At 38.3% G+C, this 20,183-nt stretch overlaps 1 protein-coding gene across 3 annotated transcripts in view; it reads left to right on the forward strand.

Annotated features, from left to right (window-relative positions):
* The window catches only part of LOC121370690 (acetyl-CoA carboxylase-like), a 106,439-nt gene that overhangs the window by 79,865 nt on the left and 6,391 nt on the right, over window positions 1-20,183 (forward strand). For all 3 annotated transcript variants that reach the window (XM_041496096.1, XM_041496093.1, XM_041496094.1), the window contains 19 exons: window positions 2,016-2,153; window positions 2,598-2,675; window positions 3,531-3,620; window positions 4,539-4,610; window positions 5,179-5,270; window positions 7,194-7,305; window positions 7,474-7,629; window positions 7,983-8,129; window positions 8,830-8,961; window positions 9,308-9,445; window positions 10,225-10,345; window positions 12,436-12,533; window positions 13,159-13,269; window positions 14,539-14,682; window positions 15,138-15,258; window positions 16,302-16,395; window positions 17,177-17,273; window positions 18,323-18,458; window positions 18,942-19,119. In XM_041496096.1, the coding sequence (XP_041352030.1) occupies window positions 2,016-2,153; window positions 2,598-2,675; window positions 3,531-3,620; window positions 4,539-4,610; window positions 5,179-5,270; window positions 7,194-7,305; window positions 7,474-7,629; window positions 7,983-8,129; window positions 8,830-8,961; window positions 9,308-9,445; window positions 10,225-10,345; window positions 12,436-12,533; window positions 13,159-13,269; window positions 14,539-14,682; window positions 15,138-15,258; window positions 16,302-16,395; window positions 17,177-17,273; window positions 18,323-18,458; window positions 18,942-19,119 (2,255 nt within the window). The remainder of the gene's footprint in view (window positions 1-2,015; window positions 2,154-2,597; window positions 2,676-3,530; window positions 3,621-4,538; window positions 4,611-5,178; window positions 5,271-7,193; window positions 7,306-7,473; window positions 7,630-7,982; window positions 8,130-8,829; window positions 8,962-9,307; window positions 9,446-10,224; window positions 10,346-12,435; window positions 12,534-13,158; window positions 13,270-14,538; window positions 14,683-15,137; window positions 15,259-16,301; window positions 16,396-17,176; window positions 17,274-18,322; window positions 18,459-18,941; window positions 19,120-20,183) is intronic.

Consider the following 20,183-nt stretch of genomic DNA (forward strand, 5'->3'; position numbering starts at 1 on the left):
TAATAGAATATTTTTATTGTAAAAATAAGCATTAAAATATTTGCCACCAGTGGATGACATCATTAGGTAACTAACTGAACCATTAATGGGTTTTAATATCTGTGTGTAATTTGAGATGTTTAATGAATAAAGCTTACTTAAAGCATACATGTATGTTCATTTCAGAATTTAAAATGATTCAGTATTTAATAAATACATAGTTATGTACTGAGAATTTTTTTTTTATGACATCATAATAATTATAACACACCTTGCTTAAGTTAAGAAATTTATGTAGTTCAACTTCAAAAATCTAAGACTGGTAGCAAAGGTCCAATCAGATTTGTTCTTGAAAATGTGTTAAACTAAAATCTATGTTTTTTTGGCTGAGAGGAGCATGTCCCCCTTCCTTTTTATTTTGAAACATTTGACTAATGCTTAAGAGTAGAGGATTTTTTAAAAAGTCATTACCTTAATAGCTTTCTGTGTTATACTGACTGACTACATGTATCTCTTGTATAGCAAAAAGCCAAATTAACCTGTATTAAGCAACCACCTGTTAGTAGATACCATTTGCAGGTCACAATATTTCACCTGAACTGTTGCTCTGTTTCTGTGTCAGTTATTCTACTTCAGATTCACACATACTGCCAGTTCATTACACGGTGAATCGTTACATATTTGAAAGTTAAATGTGGAAAATTCAAGTCTCATCAAAACTTTATTCATGTATTCCAAAATAGCATGCATTCTATACTGTTGTAGACTGAGTTTTTGGACTTAGTCAAGTTGTAACTCATCAGTTACCTACATGCAGACAGGGCTTCTAGATTATGGTTGCCCCATTCCCATGGCTAGTGATATTGAGTGTTGGGCTAGTAAATACTGCTATTACCATGTTTGATGGCTAGTGAAAATAAAGAAAAAGAGTTGAATGTTGCAGTTGTCTATTTTGTAAATATGAATATCCTGGCCCCACCCCAACCCCCAGTGTTTTTAATCTCTATATCCCTCTTTAGGTAAGTTATCTACTATTATTTAGTAAAATTTTATTAACTTAATGTGAAGTAGGGCTAATGAATTTTTAATCGTGGCTAGTAATTTTTTTAAATCATTGATCCCATGGCTAGCATATTTTATAAACTTTCTAGAAGCCCTGTGCAGACAAAGATCACATGAACCGATTTCTGGTTACCTAGTACGATTTTGAAATATTGTCCCCTGATTTGTTAATACATGCTTGAGTGTCTGCTTAACACATTCTTAATCATATAATACATGCAATAAACCTACATCTTGTGATATCATTAATACTTCTCATGATATAAATAAATAACAATAACAAGAAAACTTAATATTTGAAACGAGTAAAACATTTATCATATATCTTTTTGTTCTTAGGATTTATAGTGAAGCACATTTCTTAAAGTTACTCTACAGTGAAATGAACATCTTATAATGGAAGTTAATTGTTTATTATGTAGTATTCTTGTTCTATAAAGAACTCAAGAACATTTCACAGTGTAAATGTAATCATTTGAAGTTCATAAATGTTTATAATGATATTTATTATTATAATAAAACACATTGTGTTGTACACAACAGTTGAACCATATTAGGTCATATTTTATAACAACCACCTGAGGTGATTTCTATATAAAGGGCACTGGAAAAATATTGCTTCTGTACACAAATGCATGTATTTCCACCTTTGTATAAAACCACCAAATCGTTTATTCTCTTTCATAGTCTCTGTAGACAGTTCTGACCATATTTATCAACTTCAGTGCCCACTGATAAACAATTTTACCATTACATATGTAATAATAGGTAAGATATACTAAAGTCAGTTTTTTTAAAAGTAATAAAAAAATAATAATAAACCTTTCAGTATTAATTCTTAGGCATAATATATTCAATTGTGTGGTGGCGATGTTATATTGATGATTTTTGAAGTGTGCGATCTGTTTCAAAACTGAAGTTTTACCACATTTTAAATTTCTTTTGCTAATGGTTAATTCCATTTCATATTTCAGTTTCTAGAGGATCGTATTTATCGCCACTTGGAGCCTGCATTAGCTTTCCAGCTGGAGATAAACCGTCTCCGCAATTTTGACTTGGAAGCAGTTCCTACAGCCAACTACATGATGCACCTGTATCTGGGAAAGGCAAAGGTAATTTTTTAAAACATTATTTTTATGTTCATTTATTTCTAGTGATTATAAAATTCAGGTCACTTGAGTTTCATTGGGCCAAACTCGGATTTTGTTTATTTTAATAAAATACTCTAATTATATTGTTCAGAAAACAAAATATGTATCTAACCTCTTGTAATGTACATTTTCAGTAACTTTGATATTTCATCCAGTGTGAAATCGTTTAAATTTTATTAAAATAATAATATGATGGTAGAACCTCACAGAACCATTAATGAAATATTGGTAATGATTTTCGACTGGTTAAAATGTAGGTAATTTTATGAAATTCCTTCAAAATGCACATTGTTTTATGAATCAAGTTACTAAATGATATCTGTTTTCAAATCTTAAATATTTATTTTATGTAAACAACATGACTTTATATTATATTATGAATTTGTCTCTATCTTTGATTGCTAGGTTGCCAAAGGTCAAGAGGTGACAGACTATCGCATGTTCGTCCGATCCATCATCCGACATTCTGATCTTGTTACAAGAGTATGTGGTTGTTTTCTTCTTACATTACTATATTCTGTATTGACTGTTTCGGCTTTGTCTCACCTTTACAAAGTGAAAGGCAAGATTTAGGTATTACATTTCTGACAGCGACATTGTCACCTTTTGCGTAAGTTTAACAAGTAAGGTCAGTGAAATTTTGTAGTTGCACCTGTGGAGGTTCATCACAGTGGGAGCAGGTCAACTCACCCCAAAACCAACTCGCCCCCTACCAACTCACCCCAGCTGTTGGTCACCTCGCCCCACACCGTTTAGTCAACACATATCATTATCATTTTATTAATTAATTATACCAATATTTTACACAATAATGTGCATTAAATAGTGTTGAATATGTACACCAGTCGAGTCTAAAAACCTTGCCTGATCATTCTTTTATGAGGGAAAGTGCATATAAAAGAGCCTTTGTTACATTAGGAATTACCAAATTAATCGATGTGCTCTAGTGGTGTCTTTTAACAAAAACAAACTGAAAAACTGACTCAGTCATAATAAACTTTGTTTTGTTTAACAACACCACTAGTGCACATTGATTTATTAATCATCGGCTCTTGGATGTCAAACGTTTGGTAATTCTGACATATACAAGTAGTCTTAGACAGGAAACTCGCTACATTTTTCCATTAGTAGCAAGGGATCTTATGTACGCACCATCCTATAGACAGGATAGCACATACCACAGACTTCGATGTACCAGTCGTGGTGCACTGACTGGAATGAGAAATAGCTTAATGGTCTCACTGATAGGGATCGATTCTAGACTGACCGCTGCATAATGATGATGAATATTCTTGAATCTGTCATAATGAAAGCACATACTGTAACTTACTGTTCCAGGAGGCCTCGTTTGAGTACTTGGAGAATGAAGCTGAGAGGACACTCCTGGAAGCCATGGATTCTTTGGAAGTAGCTTTTACACATCCACTCGTAAGTCTTTTCAAACTGACAGTAGGTTTTAAAAATATATTTTTACTACATGAAATAATCAGGAAAATTTCATTGATAATAGATTTTAAACACATATCTTTAACTTATTAGTCCCAGAATGGACTATAGGTTTCATCTCCATCCTTCTGTCTGCCTGTCTGTCTGTCCGTCTGTCTGTCCCACTTATAGTTTTCCAGATGTTTTTTGCACAATGCCTCAAAATACTGAGCTGAAATTTTGTGTTGCTTTATCATGTGCTGTTACAGATCAAGGTTGACTTACATGGTGATTAAGTCATTTTTTGCCAGAGTTATGGCCCTTGAACTTACGAGATAATTTTTTGTTTTGCCTGGTAGGGAACATGTATTGCTTTAGCGGTACTAAGAATGCTTGTTAAATATGTTATTTTATTTGAAAAACAGAAAAATAACACAGTTTGAGAGTTTGACCTATTTGCAGACTAGAAATCTCCAGCTACATACTTATATTTACTCTGAATAATGGAAACATGTCACAAAGCTGTATTGATGGAAATAAACTGGAATGATGGAGATACACAGACAATCTGTTGATGCAATGAACTTAAATAATGAGAACATTAGAAAATGTGTATTAATGGTAATACCCTTGAATAGAAGAAACATTTAGAGAAACAGTATTGAGAAAAAAAAGGTAAAAATTATCTGTTGATGGCAGTGAGCTTAATTAATAGAAACATTAAATCAGCATTGATGGAAATAACCATGAATAATGGATACAATTAGAAAATTTGAAATAAACTTGAAGAGCAGAATCACTAAGAAAATCTGGACTCGTTGATTGAAATAAGCTAGAAATTGGGTGCTTCGTTTTTGGCTAACCCTGTATAATAATAATAGCATGCCATCCCCAGTGTTATTATTTTTTATTTCATTTTAGGCAAAACGAACAGACTGCAATCACATCTTTCTGAACTTTGTGCCCACGCTGACTCTTACAGAACCAGGAAAGGTAACTGGAATTTAATTGAATTACATATTATTTAGTTTATTATTATTTAATTCAAGCCTTTTGATTACACTCAAGCCTTTTGATTACACAGAAACAATCATTTCTGGTAGCATGTCGGTAAAATCACGGAACCAAAATTTAGTTTTCCATGATTATTATATCGAGTACGACTATTTTAACAAAAATAATATATGAAATTGATTATATACAATAAAACACTTTCTGATGAATTCCCATGATCACAAGGCACGGAACCAAAAAAGTGTTTCCTATGAAATTTGAAATCGTGTGGCCTGTGAATTTTTTAATTACATATTATTTAGTTCGAGTTAATTAGTTAACTGCATATTTAGTTTGTGTGAATCACATGAACATGCATTTACTTGCTAAGTTTAATTTGTATTGATCAGAACTCAATGTTTAGTTTGTGTAAATCAGTTACTAAGTTTAGTTTGTGCGAATCGTCTTTGGTAGTGATTTGCTGTATAACTGGATGTATAATTATGGATTTCATATTGGGGCGAACATTTTGCCATAATTTTAAGCAATAATTGATTAAATGTTTTAGTTGGAGGAGACAGTTCGCAGTATGGTCATGCGGTACGGAATTAGACTGTGGAAAATGCGAGTCCTACATGCAGAACTGAAGTTCACCATCAGGTCAGTAATATTTCCCATTTTTATGTGACCCCCCCCCCCCCCCCCCCCCCCCACCACCACCCCCTTTATTCAGTCAATTCCAGACTTTATCTTACATCTACTGTTTTCTTTTTACTCAGTTCATTCTTATTTTCATACATTAATCAATTACTAATTTTCTGTAATATATACTAGGTGGCAATAAAAACGCAATCTCGGAAAGATCATGGTTTATTTTATTATGCGAGATCCCACAAAAATGAAACTGATACCACCAGTGAGACCAACCACTGGCCCATCTGACTGGCACTGTCAGCCGCCAACAGTGAATTGCACATAACGTCTCTGGCGATGTCAACGTCATGGGGGTCAGTATTTCGTGTGACCTCCATGTGCTGCGATGCACGCCTGCAGCCTCCTAGGCATGGACATGCACAGGCGCCTCACCACACGTCGTGGGATGGCTGCCCAGTGATGCTGCAATGCCTGCTGCAGCTCAGCGAAGTTCTGTGGTGGATTCGGTTGGTTTTGAACACGACGTCCCAGCTCGTCCCACATGTGCTCTATTGGGTTCATGTCCGGGGAAACTGCTGGCCAGTCCAACACAGTGACATGGTGGGCACGAAGAAACGCCTGTGTACGCCTGGCAGTGTGTGGCCGAGCGTTGTCTTGCTGGAAGACGAGCCTGTTTCTGCCATGCCGTCTCATCAATGGGAGGAGGACCGGCCGCAGGATGTTGTCGACGTAGTGTTGCGCATTAAGGTTTCCCTGTACCACCACGAGTTCGGACCGGAAGTCAGCATTGATGGCGCCCCAAACCATGACTCCGAAGCCCCCGTAGCGGTCCCTCTCCAGAACACAGGCCTGCGCGACACGTTCTCCACGACGGCGGTAAATGCAACGACGTCTGTCCGTGACACTCACGTTAAATCTCGATTCATCCGAGAAGATGACATCTCGCCATCTCCTGGGTCGCAAATGCCCACCATTCCTGGCCCATAAGAGTCTTGCTTGACGATGTCGTGCTGCGGCAAGACGTCTCCGGACAGTTCGGGCACTGATGAGTCGTCCCCTGGTTCCCACTTCAGTCCTGGCAGTTCTTGCGGCTGTCAAAAACCGATTGCGCAGGTGCCGCAACTGTATGTTCCGGTCCTGTCTATTGGTCGTTACGCGTGGTGTGCCCGAACGACGGCGGTCATTGACGGTCCCCGTCGTCTGATATCGGTTGAGGAGCCGATTAATGGTTGACGGGTGCACGTGGAACCGTTGTGCTACCCGCAATTGCGAGTTTCCGGCATTCAACAAGCCAATGGCTTGATTCCGATCGGCGTTGTTCAACCGAGGCATCGTGTAGGAGTGAGATACTCATTGCCACCCGCGTGTTCTGAGTGTGCCCGGGTATCAGGAAATGCACGTGCAAAGTGTTATTTCGCCAAGTGGTTGCGTGTGCGCGATTTACCGGATAATGCGTTTTTAGCGTTGTTCCCCTTATGTTGGGAACAGGCCGGAAGTCGACCTTTACATGCTGCTGAAATAATGTGTACCACTGTACCATGTACATTGACGAATAGCGTCAACGAAGTCCAACCGGAACGTATATTATTTTGACAAAAGGAAATTGCGTTATTAATGCCGGCTAGTATATTTAGATAATAATTTACATCAATTATTAACTTCTCAGTACTTTTCATGAGAATGCTAGTGTGGGTCTTAATAATAAGATTTTCTTTTTTACTCAGTTCATTCTTATTTTCATACATTAATCAATTACTAATTTTCTGTAATATATTTAGATAATAATTTACATCAATTATTAACTTCTCAGTACTTTTCATGAGAATGCTAGTGTGGGTGTTAATAATAAGATTTGACATATAACCAGAATATTTGTGTTTTCATCATCACTGTGGTTAGTGTTGCATTGTTTGTCCTTTTTCTTATCAGGTTGACGTCTGGTGGTGCTGGTTTTCCAATCCGATTGTTTTTGACCAATGAGAGTGGGTATTACCTGGATATTAGTCTATACAGAGAGGTCACTGACTCCAGAACAGGACAGGTACGTTTGACCTATTTTGTATGTTATAAATATGTTGCACTAATTAATTGGCCCCCTATCCAAGGACACATGCTAGTAGTATGGAAAAGGTTTAGGAACCCTACCCTAATTGTATATGTTTGGGTGAAAATAGAAGTGACTGTAGTGCGATATCTCTGTAATTGGCAGGTTATGTTCCAAGCGTATGGTGCCAAACAGGGACCACTGCATGGACTCCTGATCAGTAGTCCCTACTTGACAAAGGACCACATGCAGCTGAAGCGGTACCAAGCACAGTCTCAGGGCACGACCTACGTCTACGACTTCCCAGAAATGTTCAGACAGGTAAGAGAAACAAGCAAATATGAGCTGAAGTTAATTTGGTAAATACATTTTGTAATTAATGAGCTGAAAGCCAAATTCCAGTATATGACCAGATATGTCCCTTGTTTCACTTTACAAAAAAAAGAAAAGAAAAGAAAAAAAGTCATGTGAAATTGTTTTAGGGATAAACATATAATAGGATTTATGTGAAGCTAAAATAAGATGAAAATAAAATTACTCATTTTCTTTCACCAGATTTTTCAGATTTGATAGGGGTCAGGGTGAGAGTGGGGAGGGGATGTTTGGAACCGAACTGCCATAGTTAAACTATGTTGAGGGGTTATTAAACACTATTTCCTTTCCTGCCTGTGTAGGCCCTGATTAAGATGTGGAAGGAGTACAAGCACCGATACCGACTGGAGGTGGACCCGACGCCGGCCAGCATCATGTCGTGTGTGGAGTTGGTGCTCGATGGCCAGAACCACATGTGCCTGCAGAACAGACTGCCTGGAGAAAATGAGGTACGCTGTCTTTATCCTGCTCTGGGATGTTGTTATGCAATTAGGGAATGCATTTTTCATTGTTGTATATTCCTGTTTAGCACTAGTATTTAATATATTAAATATTGTATATATATCTTATTTTGTGTCTAATTTTTCTACAAGAATATGTAACAGTGAATGTATAAGAGAGAACATTTTATATCTGTTGCAAAAAAATCCCCCTCTACCCTTATTATCTTGTTTCAAACATTCATCATTTGGTTTCATAACATGTTCTTATTATAATATTAAGACTCCCATAACACTTGTTTTACATTGCATATATCACCATGGAAGTGTTTACAGTTCGTCCACACACTTTCATCATTTAGGTTGTATTTGTAAACTTAAAAACTGATGAGTGGACCTTATTAATAGATTGACATTATGCACATTGGAATTGTCTCTGGGATCTTACTAACAAGACTGATATTTTTAGGTTAGAATGGTGGCCTAGATCTTATTGATAGATTGGTATTTTTCAGATTAGAGTGACAACCTAGATCTGGTTAATAGAGTGGTATTTTTTAGATTGGACTGGTGGCTTGGATCTTTTAAAATGGTGACCAGGCTTTTATTAATAAGCTGGTATTTTTCAGATTGCAAGAGCAACCTATATTAATATTGGTATTTTTCAGATTGCAAGAGCACCCTATATTAATAGAGTGGTATTTTTCAGATTGGAATGGTGGCATGGAAGATGTCATTAAAGACTCCCGAGTTTCCCGATGGCCGAGACATCATTGTCATCGCCAACGACATGACTCACCGCAGCGGATCGTTCTCGGTACAAGAGGACATACTTTTCAAGGTACTGTCAAACATCTTTAAAATGACACCTAAACTAAATGCTTATATGTTTTAAGAGGCTACCAGTATTATTTTCATACAGATATTAGTCATACAGAATTCATGGCATGCATTACAATTATATTATTAAAAAATCTCCTATGAAAGTAAGTTTTGGTTTAATCATTATAGGATGGAATTCTTGCACTGTCACCACTGATGATCTGTAAATAGCATATTTTCAGCAAAGGTTTAGTTACCTGTTACATATTAGTAAGCATTCCTGTTTCTTACCTTTTCTTAAATAGCGTGTTATTTTGTTGGACTTTTCTCAAAACAAACTAAAGTTTTGTTAATATTTTTGGTAGAAAGCGTCCGAGTTTGCTCGTAAGAATGGTGTTCCACGTATTTACCTGGCAGCTAACAGTGGAGCTAGAATTGGGTTGGCTGAGGAGATCAAACACATGTTCCGGGTGGCATGGGAGGACAACAGTGATCCAGAGAAGGTAAGTCCACCGAAGACCATCCTTACCTGAGACAAAGTTAAGAGGCTGACCAATCACGTGATTGTCCACCTTGATGTGAATACATCATCCTTAACAATTGAGAGTCATTGCGATTCAGGGTAGCTGTCTGTCAAGAATTGATGTTATCATTCAGTATTACCGGCCTCGGTGGCGTCGTGTTTAGTCCATTGGTCTACAGGCTGGTAGGTACTGGGTTCAGATCCCGGTCGAGGCATGGGATTTTTAATCCAGATACCGACTCCAAACCTTGAGTGAGTGCTCCGCAAGGCTCAGTGGGTAGATGTAAACCACTTGCACCGACCAGTGATCCATAACTGGTTCAACAAAGGCCATGGTTTGTGCTATCCTGCCTGTGGGAAGCACAAATAAAAGATCCCTTTCTGCTAATCGGAAAGAGTAGTGGCGACAGCGGGTTTCCTCTCAAAATCTGTGTGGTCTTTAACTATATATCTGACGCCATATAACTGTAATAAAATGTGTTGAGTGCGTCGTTAAATAAAACATTTCTTTCATTTCTTTCTTTCATTCAGTGTTACTCTTGCTTGTAGTTGGTATTGAGATATAACCACAGAACCCACTGGACTTTAAGTCTTGATTGTTTATCTACTGTGTCACTGAGGTCAGTTGTGTGACTGACATTCATTTGCTTTATTAGACTTTAGCATTGATATATTTTGGGTATTAAAATCATAAAATTTTTGTTGAGACTATAGCATGAAAACAATATGGTACTAATAAATACAGTTTTTGTTGTGCAGGGTTTCAAGTATTTGTATCTGAGGCCCGAGGACTTCAAGAAAGTGAGTGCTGTGAACTCTGTACGGGCCGAGCTGATTGAGGATGAAGGGGAGTCGAGATACAAGATCACAGACATCATCGGTGCGTAGTTACCTATTGTCCGAACCAAATTGTTAACAACTACGAAAAATTACTCTCCTACCTTTAATTGCTGTTAGATTTCCTCCAAAGTTTGTCCAGACACAAATCTTGAAAAAACCATTACAATGACACAGATTCCACATACCAGATGATAACCATGTCACCTGTATCGACTTCGCTGAGAGCACATAGGGAAAAAAGCATGTAATTTTGTATCAGCTGCCATTTTGACATTTTATGGAATATTCTTCAAGAGGGGTGAAAGGATAGGACTTAATCTAACAACGTCATAACATGTTACGATATAAAATTATTATTATTTTAATGATACCACTAGAGATCATCGATTTCATATTAATTGTGTCACATACTTTGGAGGCTTTCACCCCTCTTGAAGAGTATTCCATAAAGAAGCAAGATGGCAGAAGGCAGAAAACTGCATGTATTTTTCCCTATGCAATCTCAGCAAAGACAATATCGACATCGTTGCAGTCTCGTGTGTGGGATCTGTATATTTGTAGTGTTTTTTTTGCGATTTGTGTCTGGACAAACTTTGGAGGAAATCTAACGGCAATTAAAGGTAGGAGAGTAATTTTTTGTAGTTGTTAACAATTTGGTTCGGACAATAGTCCAATCAGGGCACTAAGGAGGCAACCTGTTGAACTAATACTGTAACAGTCTGATATTCTGACGGGCAGGACGTAGTCCAGTGGTGAAATGCTCACCTGATCGGCAGTCTGTCTAGGATCGATCCCTGTTGAACTAATACTGTAACAGTCGTCTGATATTCTGACGGGCAGGACGTAGTCCAGTGGTGAAGTGCTCACCTGATCGGCAGTCTGTCTAGGATCGATCCCTGTTGAACTAATACTGTAACAGTCGTCTGATATTCTGACGGGCAGGACGTAGTCCAGTGGTGAAGTGCTCACCTGATCGGCAGTCTGTCTAGGATCGATCCCTGTTGAACTAATACTGTAACAGTCGTCTGATATTCTGACGGGCAGGACGTAGTCCAGTGGTGAAGTGCTCACCTGATCGGCAGTCTGTCTAGGATCGATCCCTGTTGAACTAATACTGTAACAGTCGTCTGATATTCTGACGGGCAGGACGTAGTCCAGTGGTGAAGTGCTCACCTGATCGGCAGTCTGTCTAGGATCGATCCCTGTTGAACTAATACTGTAACAGTCGTCTGATATTCTGACGGGCAGGACGTAGTCCAGTGGTGAAATGCTCACCTGATCGGCAGTCTGTCTAGGATCGATCCCTGTTGAACTAATACTGTAACAGTCGTCTGATATTCTGACGGGCAGGACGTAGTCCAGTGGTGAAGTGCTCACCTGATCGGCAGTCTGTCTAGGATCGATCCCTGTTGAACTAATACTGTAACAGTCGTCTGATATTCTGACGGGCAGGACGTAGTCCAGTGGTGAAGTGCTCACCTGATCGGCAGTCTGTCTAGGATCGATCCCTGTTGAACTAATACTGTAACAGTCGTCTGATATTCTGACGGGCAGGACGTAGTCCAGTGGTGAAGTGCTCACCTGATCGGCAGTCTGTCTAGGATCGATCCCTGTTGAACTAATACTGTAACAGTCGTCTGATATTCTGACGGGCAGGACGTAGTCCAGTGGTGAAGTGCTCACCTGATCGGCAGTCTGTCTAGGATCGATCCCTGTTGGTGGACCCATTGGGTTACTTCTCACTCCAGCCAGTGCACCACGACTGGTATATCACAGGCTATGGTGTGTGCTATCCTGTCTGCGGGATGGTGCATATAAAAGATCCCTAGCTACTAATGGAAAAAATGTAGATGGTTTCTTCTCTAAAGACTGTCAAAATTAACAAATATTTGACATCCAGTAGCTGATGATTAATAAAGCAAGATCCTCTAGTGGTGTCGTTAAACAAAACAAACTTTAACTTGAATATTTTGAATTTCCATATTTAATTTTTTTAAATATATTATAAAAAATGACAACAAAAAAAAATATATCTAATACAGTGAGTCAAGACAGTGTCTATTAAATGTTTAGATCAAAACATACAAAATATTTGGTTTTATATTTTATGTGTTTTTGACCACGTTCCAGGTAAAGATGATGGACTTGGCGTGGAGAACTTGAAAGGATCTGGAATGATAGCTGGCGAGTCGTCACAAGCGTACAACGAGATCGTCACCATCAATCTAGTAAGTTGTACAGCATTTTAATTTGTGTGACTGGGCTAAATAATTATTGTCTACTTTTGCAAAATTTGTTGCTATGCTTTTTCCCCATGTGTGATCAAATGTTAGTAAATGATGAGAGAAATATGCTATCTATTTTTATATATCCATCTTTGACTGGTTGTGTTATGGTATGGCGTTGCCCGTATGTATGTAAACCTTTTCTGAGCATATCTTTCTTATCTTCTTATCATTTTATATAGGATCATCTTGGGGTGGTGTTGTGTTGCGTACCATAACTAGGTCGCTGCGACCTACATTTCATGCATTACTGCACATTAAAGGAAATCCTTGTCTGGACCATATCTTCCTTATCAATTCATATAGGATCATCAAACCTGGCATGCAGGTACAACTTGGGGTTGCACTGTTGTGTACCATAACTTGGTCACTGTGACCTACTTTTGGTGGACATGCATCTCAACAGTATACTTGTTAATAACTTTGCCCTTGTACTTCATCTTAAAATAAAAAGGCTATTTAAACAAAGAAATTGACTGCAGTCATGATAACATTACTAACTGACATAAAATAAAAAGTTTTTACAGTTTTAGAATTTGTTATCATGATTGCTTTGTTCTGTTTGCAGGTCACGTGCCGTGCCATTGGAATAGGAGCCTACCTGGTTCGTCTCGGACAGAGGACCATACAGGTGGAGAACTCCCACATCATTCTTACTGGATTTAGCGCTCTTAACAAGGTCAGTTGTATCTTCCTGAAAAAATTAATTAAATTTCAGTTTAAATTTGCCACCTGCTATGGCTGTGTCTAAGCTAGCAGATTTTAAGTTATTGGATGCTGGGTCTGTAACCACTTTGACAGTATCTAAGCTATCAGATTTAAGACTGGTAGATGCTGTCATAAATCGGATAGCATAGATACTGCCATAGACAATATGAACCCAGCATCTACTAGTCATAAATCGGATAGCATAGACATTGCCACAGACAATATGAACCCAGCATCTCCTAGTCATAAATCTAATAGCATAGACACTGCCACAGATGATATGCATCTATCATCTATGGCAGTGTCTATGTAGTAGTGTTGGTATAAAGTGCTCCTACTGGCAGTAGCTTGTGGGAATTTCCCTATTAGCTCAGTTGGTAGAGCACTGGACTATCGTACTGAGAGTCCATGGTTCAAATCCCCTCAGTGGAGGTTGATTTTTCTGTTACATTTGGAGCCGACGTAGGGACTGGGTGTGTTCTTAACACAAGAATACAATTATAACCCAGTCAGAACCCGTAACAGTTCAACTGCCCGTGGCCCACAGCTCCGGGACGTAGCTTCACTTGAGGGGGGAGTATGTAGTAGTGTTGGTATAAAGTGCTCCTACTGGCAGTAGCTAGTGAGAATTTCCCTATTAGCTCAGTTGGTAGAGCGCTGGACTATCGTACTGAGAGTCCATGGTTCAAATCCCCTCAGTGGAGGTTGATTTTTCTGTTACATCTATGCTATCCGATTTATGACAGTAGTTGCTGGGTTCATATTGTCTATGGCAGTATCTATGCTATCCGATTTATGACAGTAGATGCTGGGTTCATATTGTCTATGGCAGTATCTATGCTATCCGATTTATGACAGTAGATGCTGGGTTCATATTGTCAATGGCAGTATCTATGCTATTAGATTTATGACAGTAGATGCTGGGTTCATATTGTCAATGGCAGTATCTATGCTATTAGATTTATGACAGTAGATGTTGGGTCCATAGCATCTAATGCATTGTCTAAGCTATTAGATTTATTACCATAAATGCTGGGTCCATATTCCTATCCAGGCTCTAAGCCAGAGTGGGGAGATGCAAGACCATTACATCCACTTCTCTTTCATTAACAACTTTCCTGTCTGCAAATATGTATGAATTTGTTTATGTAAATGCCTTAGATGATTAGGGAGTGAGTGAGGGTGGTTGATATCTGTTGTAATGGTGACACATAATGTGATATTTCTGTTTATTTAACAGGTGTTGGGAAGAGAAGTGTATACCAGTCACAGTCAGCTTGGTGGGATACAGATAATGTTCAACAATGGTGTCACACACAGTGTGGTTCCTGATGACTTTGAAGGGGTCTTCAAAATACTTAAGTGGCTGGCATACATGCCTGATGTAAGTTACTCAACCAACCATATATAATACTATATGAACAGCACAATAGGTAGATGTTTAAACACTATAATAATGCCCATTCAAAGGATGGGAACGTTTGTTTAACAACACCCCACTACACTAAACTGTGGCTGTTGGTTATCTAATGTTAATTGTGAGTCTTGGGATGGAAGAGTAAGAGGAGAAACTTGCTGTTATCAAATAGACTACTCTTACTGATAGCAGCCTCAGGTGTGGTTTTTTTATCTACCCTTTCCTGCAGGCCTAGGGCCTGTGCTAATAAAAACTTTTAAAAAGTCTGTTTTCTGTCATTTAATACCAACAAAAGTGAGTGTTTTGAGAGTTAAATCAGAATATGTGAGAAAATGTAGTTTCTTTTAGGAATTTAGTTCTTTCACTGTTGAAAGGAATGTTTACTTTACTCTGCATTTAACAACTTGTGTTTTTTTATTCAGAAAAAAGGTGGCCAATTGCCAATCATGGAAGCTTATGATTCTGTTGAGCGAGATGTTGATTACGTTCCAACAAAAACACCATATGACGTCCGCTGGATGTTGGCAGGCCGATACAGTCCTGGTATGGCTACCATACATGTGTTTATTAGCAGGGTATTTGATTAATGATCGTGGTTGACTCGGTCTCAAGTTTTCCCACCGGTTGGGCTATTTCTCATTCTAGCCAGTGCACCACGACTGGTATATCGAAGGCTGTGGCATGTGCTATCCTGTCTGTGGGATGGTGCATATAGGCCTCAGATCTTCCCATTTGGTTGACCAAAGTCCGGAAATATATGTGCACAAGTAGTCTGTTGTTTGACTGATTATGTCATGGCAGACAGTTTTGAAGTGACAACTGTTAGACTGAAATTGATGAGAGAGCATGTAGTTTGCACATGTGTGTAACTTGTTAACATTGAAGTCTGTTTTGTGGTAATTCTGGCCCATGCTAAAGTAGTAGTTCTTGTGTAAAATGGGTGTACTCCAGGTTTGTTTAAACTAATATCCTGGGTTGAGCTTTTCAGGTTATGTTGCCTTCAGGCAGGCAAATATGCATGAAAAATTCATAGGCCTATTGATATTTATAGTATATTAAACAAGCTTCCATTTCGTATTATGTTTATGTCAGAATGAAAATTATTTCACAAGAAACATAAACATGATACAAAATGGTAGCGATGGTTTAATATCCTATTTATTACCCATAATCGATCTTCACTTATATCGCTCAACTCATTTAGTTGGCGTTCTTGTAAGTGTGTATAGTGCCAGTTGATGACGTCATCACGTGATGTTAAAGTGTTACGTCCCACTTGGCGTTCTAGTGGGACGTATCACTTAGATATATACAAAGATATTTTTAACCATATGAGTGATAATAATAAACGTACTATAGCCACTAACACTATATAGAAACATAGCACAAATAATTGTGGTCTGTGGCCATATAAAAGATCCCTTGCTACTAATGGAAAAATGTAGCAGGTTTCCTCTGAAAGACTACCAGCTTAATAATCTTGGTTTTGTGCTACACGTTTTGATTGAGTGTCACATCCTGATAGTGCTCCTTTATCTTTACACTGATGTTCATATTGACAGTCTACATCCATTTTATTTTAACAGAGATCAGTTCTTGGCAGACGGGATTCTTTGATAAGGATTCCTGGGAGGAAATTTTCCAGCCTTGGGCTCAGTCTGTTGTGACGGGGAGAGCAAGGTAATTATAACGAATGTCGCATCTCAGGGGAGAGCAAGGTAATTATAACGAATGTCGCATCTCAGGGAAGAGGGAGAGCAAGGTAATTATAACGAATGTCGCATCTCAGGGAAGAGGGAGAGCAAGGTAATTATAACGAATGTGGCATCTCAGGGGAGAGCAAGGTAATTATAACGAATGTGGCATCTCAGGGGAGAGCAAGGTAATTATAACGAATGTCGCATCTCAGAGAAGAGGGAGAGCAAGGTAATTATAACGAATGTCGCATCTCAGGGGAGAGCAAGGTAATTATAACGAATGTGGCATCTCAGGGGAGAGCAAGGTAATTATAACGAATGTCGCATCTCAGCAGTAACATTATGCCTATTATACTTCGGCAGAAGAAATGTCAAATTATACACAATTGTTTAATTCTGTTTTTGTTTTTTAAAAATTTAAGCATTATTAAAGTATTATATATAAAGTATGTAATATGACATATTTGTGGGGGTTTCATAGTTGCAGAGAATAAAATAATTGGAATCAAATTTAACATCTTGATCTGGTATAATTAATTTAATTTGGAAATCTGTTATGATCACCAATAATAATTACACACTGAAAAACGATCAGCATTAAGGAACTATTTTTAGCCCATGATGGCTTGGCTTGATATTCTACTCATAAAAATACTATCTCTTATACAGACTGGTTATTATGGTTTTGTTCAAACTTAATTTTAATATTTTAGTTAATTCCTGCAGTTTTCAGGTTTTGGTGAGGGTTTTTTTGGTATTTCTAGACTTGGTGGTATTCCAGTTGGGGTGATTGCTGTGGAAACCCGCACAATGGAGCTGGTGATCCCAGCAGATCCTGCCAATGTAGACTCCGAATCAAAGGTTTGTGTCATTTAACCTTTAGACTACTGGATTAAGTTTTAGTAAAAACCATGTTGAGTGGGTACAAGTTTATAATTTTTACTCACATATATTCACTTAAATGTTTTATAAATACATGAAATAAAGTTCATATATGAATTGGTAAGTATTATTTTCGTGGGTTTTTGTAATTTTTTATTATTTTTAGATCAGCTAATGGTGATTAAAATTGGTCAAGAAATCAAAAAAGTTGCGTTTACATACGGGCATTTGTGGCCAGCTGTCCAGTATTTATGCCCATTATTCCCGATAACTGGTTTTCTAACCAGAATTTTTTTTTTAATTCGAACTACGATTCATAGTGCAATATTTGGTGATTTTCGTTGTTGGTAAAACGATCAAATTTATTATCAAATTAGCTGTCACAATCAGCTATCGATCCCTGAAAATGACCGTGACGTGCAGCCATTGCTGTCAAGCGAATTTTTTTTGCCGAAAACCGCTTTTTGAACTCAAAATTTCAAGGTATTTTCAGTTGAAAAAATCAAAACAAAAGCCACCATTTTGAAAAAAGAAAAAAAAATTCTTTTATTATATTTCCGTTTCCGTGACTGTCATGTGCAAAATGGCGGGAAGTATGAATTGGGGAATGCACTGTATACAGTATACAGTATGTCGACTGACGTTGGGCGAGATATCTCGCCTGCAGTACTCAGGTTAAATGGTGTCCAAAACAATATTGTTCCCAAATTTTAACATTTGTTATTATTTTTTTTTTTTTTTTAAGGCAAAAAATATAGGTTGTGACGAGGCAACTTACAAAATTTTGTTGATATTTATTGGGTCTGCTAAACAAAAATGTTAATGCGCTGTAGATCAATCTTTCTTTGTGTTTTAATGCATGAATGATTTTGATGAAAATTTGACAGGCCTGTACAGAATTAATTTTTTTAATTGGTAGGTGTATTGTCTTGTATTTGTTAAAAAAATTAATAGGTGTCTAGTTCCACCAACTGATTTTATGAGGAGTTCTGTATTACACAATAAAGTCTTGATTTCTCGGTGATCAGGTGATTCAACAGGCAGGTCAGGTGTGGTTTCCCGACTCGGCATACAAGACCGCTCAGGCAATCATGGATTTCAACAGAGAGGAGCTTCCTCTGATTGTGTTTGCCAACTGGCGAGGATTCTCTGGTGGAATGAAAGGCAAGCTTTTTTATTGTCTTATTGTCATTTTTATTAATTTTATATACGCAATTTGGCATGTGTTTTAAACAGGCCCCAGGCCTAATTTCAAGCCAAAAAAAGGTACAAACCACACAAAGATACAAAACACAGATTTAAAAGATATATTTTTTTATATAAAGGTGTTTTTTTAAGGTTATTAATATATTGGATTTTACAACAAGGCCATGGACTGAAAACTGCTGGATGGAATGACACAAACTGTCTTGCTGATATTTAATTGGGTCAGCAATATTCAGTAGTGCTTAATTTTTGCCAATTTGAAGGTATATATTTTTAACATTGCATTCTATTTCTATTTGCCAATCAGTAATAAAAAACATTTAGCATGCCCTGTAATACCATGGAATTAGATCATGCATCTCCCAGACAGCTCTGTTGCCTTACTGGCTCAAATATTGACTAATAGATATTTTAAAATTATGAATTTGTTTTTAATTTCAGATATGTACGACCAGGTGCTGAAGTTTGGTTCGTACATCGTGGACAGCCTGCGTGACTACAACCAGCCAGTGATCATCTACATCCCCCCGCACGCGGAGCTGAGGGGAGGGGCGTGGGTGGTGGTTGACCCCACCATCAATCCGGAGCACATGGAGATGTTTGCTGATCAGCTGTGCAGGTCTGTGTGATGAGACTACCGAGTTAATGGTCATTTAAATGACACCAGTCACTAGGCTTATTCGGTCTTTAATAGGTTCCACTGGCATACCCAGATAAAGAGTGATGTTTTCCCCCATCTCACCACCCAGTGCTGGGAAATATATGGAAGTCAGATTCTTCATTCCCTTTTTGGGACCGTGCTAAATATTTATGGATACACCACCAAGAACATAAGTGGTGATTTCAGTAGCCACACTTATTGTATTAACTCCCACTATTATCCCTTACTACCAGTATTTGTGATGTTGTATGATGATGCTACTGGGTTCATACCATTTGTAATGCTTGTGTTTCACAGTATGACACTCAAATCGAATCTCCATTCCTCATGAGACCTGGATAGGCTGTTTTCTATTTATTCTTCTACAAAATTAACTTCTTGATAGGTACGGATTTGTATTCATCTTTGATCTAGACCAAAGATATTATTAATGTTATTACCCATATGCTTAAAAATATCTTGGTACATATCAAAGATGCACTACAAACTTACCGGAATATCAGTCCAAAAAAGGTCAGTGATATAAATTAAAATCGATTTTGAGTAATAAATAGGATATGCAGCTCACTACCATTTCATATCATGATTATGTCCAGAATTAAATATTTTTCAGTTGTCACAAGCTTTAGCTTGGTTATGAAATGGAAGCTCCTTTAATATCCTATATTATTACCCATATGAACAGAGAGAAGTGGGGAAAGAAAAGTGATCTTTCCCTTTGGAAAGAAACCCCCCCCCCCCCACCCACCCCCCCCCCCACCCCCCCCCCCCCCCCCCCCCCCCCCCCACCCACCACCCCCAACCCACCCCCCCCCCCCCCCCCCCCCCCCCCCCCCCCCCCCCCCCCCACCACCCCCCCCCCCCCCCCCACCCCAACCCCCCCCCCCCCCCCCCCCCCCCACCCCCCCCCCCCATTTCTTCCCTAGATATGTTTCAGTTTCCATGGTGTAAGTCATGTCAACAACTAACTTACATCACAGCTATGATGCAACGCTGTGTCTTGTTCTCAACGTGCAAACTTG

This window comes from Gigantopelta aegis, chromosome 4 (genome assembly GCF_016097555.1).
Source record: "Gigantopelta aegis isolate Gae_Host chromosome 4, Gae_host_genome, whole genome shotgun sequence".
NCBI lineage: Eukaryota > Metazoa > Mollusca > Gastropoda > Neomphalida > Peltospiridae > Gigantopelta > Gigantopelta aegis.